General features: G+C 39.4%; 1 protein-coding gene across 1 annotated transcript; it reads right to left on the reverse strand.

Moving 5' to 3' along the window:
- Positions 1 to 2,298: 2,298 nt before the first annotated feature.
- LOC117298628 (thyrotropin-releasing hormone receptor-like) lies at positions 2,299 to 3,420 on the reverse strand. Its single transcript, XM_033781946.1, has one exon. It carries the CDS (start codon positions 3,418 to 3,420, stop codon positions 2,299 to 2,301), a length of 1,122 nt encoding a protein of 373 aa, XP_033637837.1.
- Between the last annotated feature and the right edge of the window lie 3,324 nt (positions 3,421 to 6,744).

A 6,744-nucleotide genomic window follows, 5' to 3' on the forward strand; every position in this document is an offset into this window, starting at 1 on the left:
ATCCCCATTCTTTCACCATTGTAGCGGTAAATCCATGACATACATAGAAATTTGTCTTGTTCTTAAAATATAGCTCCCATCCAATGATTGCGTTTTATTTTACTCACCAGGTATACTAGTCATATACTGAAGGATATAAACTAACTGATAGCAACTCCGCGGTCTTCCAAAAATGTAATGGTCTCAATGGGTGCGTTCGTTTAGCTTCCGCGGGTCGACCCCGGTGTGTGGCGTTTTGTTTTTCAAGGACGAACGTGTGCAGATAATTACCCACGTTCGTCCTGGAAAAAAACGCCACACTACGGGGTCGACCCAGGGAAGCTAAACGAACGCAACCTGTATTGCACAGTTCCAGGGCGATCCCATGCATACTTGCACGGGCGCTGGGGTCAAGTGTGTCAAACACAAACAAATGGCTCGTATGTGTACGAGTCAATGGGGGATATTTACTTGGAACAGCGGACCAGTTTTAAAAACTCCAGCGGGTAAACGATCTTGCCCCGACACATTAGTTGTGTGTCGTGGCCGAGTGGTTAAGAGCACTGCACTCAAGCGCTGGTGCTTCTGCTCAGCTGAGTGTGCGTTCTAGTACAGGTTGCGCAACTCTTGTAGCACCGAGCAAGAAGCTTTACCGTAACTTCCTTGTCCTTCGGTAGGGACATTAAGCTGTAGGTTCAGTGTACTAAGATTGGTAGTGCTATAGTGCGATGACCCAGAACCTTAATCATATACAGTGCTTATCATTGCGGTACCCACTGCTAAGGATTCGAACTGCCTCTAGCTACCGGGCAATCTCGGTGGTATCTGTTGGTAAGACACTGCTCTTTAGTCGCAAAGAACGTACGCCTGTGTTTGTTCACAGAATTCGGAAAAGTAATTAGTATACAGTGCTTACACACACATCGTTGTGATATGTTTTAAGGTCAATATTTTAATACTTTAAAATTATTTTGTGCAATATGCTCAACAAACAGGCGAAGATTGGTGTAACCCTCAACAATGTTAACAACCTATATTATTCGAAAACCATTGAAGGGCCATTAATAGATCATACCACTCCATCTACAGGTTAACTAGTTCAAACGACTTTATCACGAGGGACAAAATGGGCAATATTATTACAACACAATACAATTATAATATATTTTTGAAAATAAATAATAATTTATGTGCAATTGCCAATAATAGTTACACCTAAGTGACTTCTTGTAGGGACCTGAAACACTATTTTGGACTATACACACGTCCACACAGTGTATTTACAGTGTTGGAGAATACAATTTTCCATTAAGTGTACAGCGCAATGGAATGTCTACCGTGTGAGCAACACAGAGCTGCGTGTCTTCGTGTTTAAAGGGGCAACCCTTGTGTTGCCAGTGTTAAAATGCTGCTGTCAATATTATAATAATATTATCAATAATTTACCTTTGGCTAGTTTCATGTATTTTCACGTACGTACCAATTTCTTAGCTGTTATTTTATTGAATGTGCAGAAATGCACGATTGGATGTTCTGCAGATAATTTGGACATTATGTGCAGTTAGTGCGGTTTGTTCATCAGCAAAAGAAAGGGCTGTATCTGCGCAAGTCTTGCGCGTAGCAACAAGAATGCAATTCGAACGGAGAAGTTTAAAGGAACCCATTGCCTTGGATCGGTCGAGTTGTTCTTTGAAAAGCGTTTGAAACAATTTTTTATAAAATGCATATAGGTAGAAAGATGTTGTAAAAGTAGAATCCCATTTATGGGAGTCAAATTTTTGACTCCCATAAATGGCCGACCGTGTTAGTTCGCACAGTAAAAGGAAAACCACGCAATTTCGAGGCAAACCTGTGTGGATCATTGTATTCTACTTTTAAAACATCTTTCCAACCATATGCATTTTATAAAAAACGGTTACAAACGCTTTTAATAGACCAACTCGTCCGATCCAAGGCAACGTGTTCCTTTAACCGTTCCTGAAGTTCAAATACGAGCGAGACTTTCAGTCAATATGGCGTCCAGGCTTTAACTGGCGTTGCTCTTTGGTTAAATATATAGACCCTTTTATTGGCGGCCATCTTTGATGTAAAGCAACGCAAACGTGCACACGCATGACGCACTGTGCACGACTCTCAGCCAAAGATAGCTCTTCAAGCGTGCACATTCATCAACAATGACAGCCAATGCACGGAGTCTAAACTTAACATCATCGGTCAGAAACATTGATGTGTATTATTACAGATGTGGCGGAAGTGACTTGATTAATAAAGAAGGTGAGAGTGAGATGCTGGAGTCCAACATGTTTTCCTGCTGCTGAATTATCTTCCACATCGCAGAAGTTTCACTAACCCCTTTCGGTAATGTCTATACTGGAGACCATAGATAAACGGGTTGACGCAAGAGTTCAACTGTGCAGCAAGGATAGCAAAATTGATGAAGGAACTGAAGAAGTCAAGGCTCCCGCCCAGATTGTACTGCAGGAACGCCCATTGGTCAGGCGACCAGCAGATGACGTAAAAGACATACACAGTGAACAGTGTTTTGGTCACGTTTTTGCGTTGGATGTTTCCGGACGATTTGGTGCCTTTGGTGTTCGCAGGCTGAGTGCTGGAACCTGGCTGGCTGGTGTCACCCGCTGTTACTAGGGAGGCGCCATCTTGACCAGTCGAGTTGGTACTGATGACGTTTGCTCCTTGCGTTGCACGCTGTGGTGGTGGTTGGTTTGCAACTTTGATGTTCTGCTGCCGGAATCTGAGGAATATCTTGACGAAGGAAAACGTCATGATGATCATTGGGATGAAGTAATCCCACAGAAAAACCAAGATGCCGAAGATCTTCTCCATTGCACTGGTGTAGAGTGCGGCCTCATAGGTGCAAGATGCCGGTACGGTTTCTGGTATGAAGTCGTATCTCAACACCGCAATGATGAACTGCCAAAATGGCCCGACTAGCCAGGGTATAATTGGCAATGTTTTGGCGATGGTGGTGTTTGCGAATTTCCTGGAGTAGTAAATAGGATGAATGACGGCTAGATAGCGTTCCACTGATATCTCAGTCAGGTTGAACGTGGACGCCGCATACGCAGCGAACAGACAGAATCTTGAAGACCAGAACTTACAGAAAATCTGCCCGAAGAAGTAGTTTTCAGGAGGAGATACTTCAGCGAGTTCCGTAATGGTCAGGCCCACGAGGAGGATTGAAGCACATAAGTCAATCAGAGCTTGATTGGCGATCAGGGTATTGGTCGTGTTGCGTTTATTGGTGCTCCACAGGCGCGCCACCACGATGCAAACTAACAGGTTACCAATGATTCCGGACACTCCAATACAGAGTCGAATGGCTATTAGAAGCAACTGATTTGGTGCAAAAGACGTATTAAGTTCTTCATCACCGCTAGCAGTCGTGGCGATGTCGGTCCAAGCTGTGTCATTCAACGCCATGATCTTTAGTATCTTTTGTGCAACGCTGATGGCCGAGTTCAGTTGAATGATTTCAACACAGGAATCGGATAATGCAAAGATGATCACAAAAGCAAAACCCTGGCTGCCGTAAGAGAAATGATATCTCGTAACAAGATTTAAAGTTGCAGTTCCTTTCCAACTCCAGTTAGCGCACTGTAACAAAGTTGGCTTGATTTTGGGTTTGTTTTCCGTGGATATAAAGTAAAGATCAACCGTCTAAATGGATAGCAGTGAGCTCCCCACACAAAGATCTTGTCAGAATCTGGAAGTAGGACGAGTTGTCTTCTCTATGACGAGATGCAGATTGTAAGATACCAAGTTCACCCGCAAGAGCATTTGAAGCTACTGCGAGATAAAGTTGTTCGTGGACTTACATAATATACAAACTGTCCGAGCACAGGTTTGGGTGAAGTTTATACACACCCAATACAGACGTGTGGTAGGTCTACACAGCAGAGCCAATACGTCATCGATATCAGCGCTGATTGGTGCGCTCTAGGTTGGTAACTGTCCAATCAGAGGCTACCTCAGTCATTGTAAAAATGTCTCTGCGTATAACGTAACGGTAACCTTGACCACACTATAAATGTATTATGTTTATTACACTCTTGTCCCATCAGATAAGTCTGCACTATTCGTGTACGAATAAAAGTGATACATTTAAAGGCACTGGACACTATTGGTTATTACTCAAAATAATTGTTAGCATAAAAAAAATTACTTGGTAGCGAGCAGTGGAGAGCTCTTGATAAGTATAACACATTGTGAGCAACGGATCCCTCTGAAGTAACGTAGTTTTTGAGAAAGAAGTAGTTTTCTCAACAAAATGTTTGAATTGAATGTCTCGAAATCAAGGCATCTGAAAGCACACAACTTGTGCGACAAGAGTGTTTTTTTCTTCCATTATTATCTCGCAACTTCGACAACCAATCGAGTCCAAATGTTTACATGTTTGTTGTTTTATACATTATGTTGAGATGCACCAAGTGAGAATACTGGTATTTGACAATTACCAATAGTGTCCAGTGTCTGTAACCATGGAAGTAGGAATCATATTCATACATTTATGCTTTAATGGAGTTTAAATTAAACTCTATAATAGTCGTTTTAACTCCAGTAAAACAACATCCTTAATTCAAAAACATAAGGAGCCGAAAATTTAAGATATCGTTCTGTTTACAAAAACTTGACCTTAACACTAAACTATATCGCGAGAATTGATGTAATGATAAATTTAACTTCAATTGTACCTTTCGTACAATATTGTACAATATTGTACCTTTCCATCAACGAGGCTTTTGTCGTCATCAACATTTACAATTCATGCAAGAGCCGTTAGGTTAGAGTGCAACGATGTCCATTCATGTGTGACTAAGTAACCGTAAACTGTTCGCAATTTCAGTTTATTTACCGTTATCAACAAGCAACACTTAATGGTTAACCACTACATGGTTTTTATCAATACAAACAAATTAACCAAGAACAGCTGAATTTGTTCTATTCCAAATTAATTTATCATTGGCCTGCTTTACCAAGTGATGAAAAGCAAAACACTCTTTTTACTGTTAACTTTAAAGGCAGTGGACACTATTGGTAATTGTCAAAGACTAGCCTTCACAGTTGGTGTATCTCAACGTAAGCATAAAATAACAAACCTGTGAAAATTTGAGCTCAATGTCATCGAACTTGCGAGATAATAATGAAAGCAAAAAACACCCTTGTCACACGAAGTTGTGTGCTTTCAGATGCTTGATTTCGAGACCTCAAGTTCTAAACTTGAGGTCTCGAAATCAAATTCGTGAAAAATTACTTGTCTCGAAAACTATGGCACTTCAGGGGGAGCCGTTTCTCACAATGTTTTATACTGTCAAACTCTCCCCATTACTCGTTACCAAGTAAGGTTTTATGATAATAATTATTTTAAGTTATTACCAATAGTGTCCACTGCCATTAACATTTTCAAAGGTTAACCTTAAAAATGCGCTATGCCAACCGGATCATATTCTGTAAGTTTTGGTTTCATGGGTGGGATTTTAATTTTGGTTACGATGTTAATCTTTTTAAGTGTTTATCATGCAAGCACTTGTTTTTTGCATATTATGTTTTGTGAAGTTTACAACTAAACAATATTTTTGACAAAGCAATACGAAAAACCTTACTAGGGACAGTCACATTCCATGCACTCACCCGTTATTTGGAAAGCAATCACTTTGGTGGACATTTCAGCAGTAATGCAAGAGCCGTTAGGTTAGCATAAACTCAAGGTCCGTTCGTGCATGACGAATGGTAAATAGACACAGACCATTATGGGGGAATGAGTTTCCATGTCTGGGTCGTTGTAATGTTTCATTTCAACTTTTAGTCACGTTTTTTTGTATAATAATGTGTCGTTTGAATTGAAGACAATGATGAAAGAAAGCTTCCCTTTAAAAATTACTTTCTGAGGTGATGTTACATTAGTTTTTGAGCAATAAGTGAAACAAGTCACGAAAATAATTTTCGTATCTAAAGACGGAAATTATTTTAGTAAAATATGTCAAACATATTTTCGTGACATTGTTTCACTCGTTTCTCAAAAACTACTACTAACACCTCAGCTATAGTAATATTCTTAGGATAAGCTTTCTTCTTTCATTATCTTCAAACGATTGAAGTTTAATGTAAATCTGTGGACATTGTGGTTTGTGTTAAAAGAAGTACCCAACTCCTTTAAAGCGACTGTCCAATGCAATATTAATTAATATAATTTTTTTATAGTGAATACGAGACAATACAAATTCGTAGTACTAACTTTAAATCGAGACTAATTATGTTTTGATGGGATTTATCATCTCGTAATTAAGAGTTATTTTCTTTCTCGTAAAACGAGTGGGGGGTTGTTGTCTCGTTGTTACGAGAGTTATTAATACAAAACGTATTATACCCTTTAATCGATCTTTAGATAAAAAGCATTTCTTAGCAGCGGCAGCAGCTATTCAGCCATAGAAAGAATCCGACTAAAGAGTGAAAACGACAGAGAGAAAGAGTGAAAGAAAATAACGAAAAAAACAGGATAAAAGAAACAGCACAACCAATCAAAACATCATTACAATATTTAATTAGTAGGAAACGTACTTTGTACTTAAATAAAACATAAATACACGCAAAATCAGGAAATTATTATGGACAAAATTAATAATTTTTAGAATTATATACTTATAATTTCATTCTCTCACAAAACTCACAACAACCTACATTGAGAGCGATTAGTACAAACCGATATCCGATTTGCACAAAACATGTAGTAGGTCTGTTTTGCTCGGC

This window comes from Asterias rubens, chromosome 13, assembly GCF_902459465.1.
Source record: "Asterias rubens chromosome 13, eAstRub1.3, whole genome shotgun sequence".
In the NCBI taxonomy this organism is placed as follows: domain Eukaryota; kingdom Metazoa; phylum Echinodermata; class Asteroidea; order Forcipulatida; family Asteriidae; genus Asterias; species Asterias rubens.

Coding starts and splice junctions, on each gene's coding strand:
- LOC117298628 (XM_033781946.1), bottom strand. CDS start 3,420: ATGGCGTTGAATGACACAGCTTGGACCGACATCGCCACGACTGCTAGC.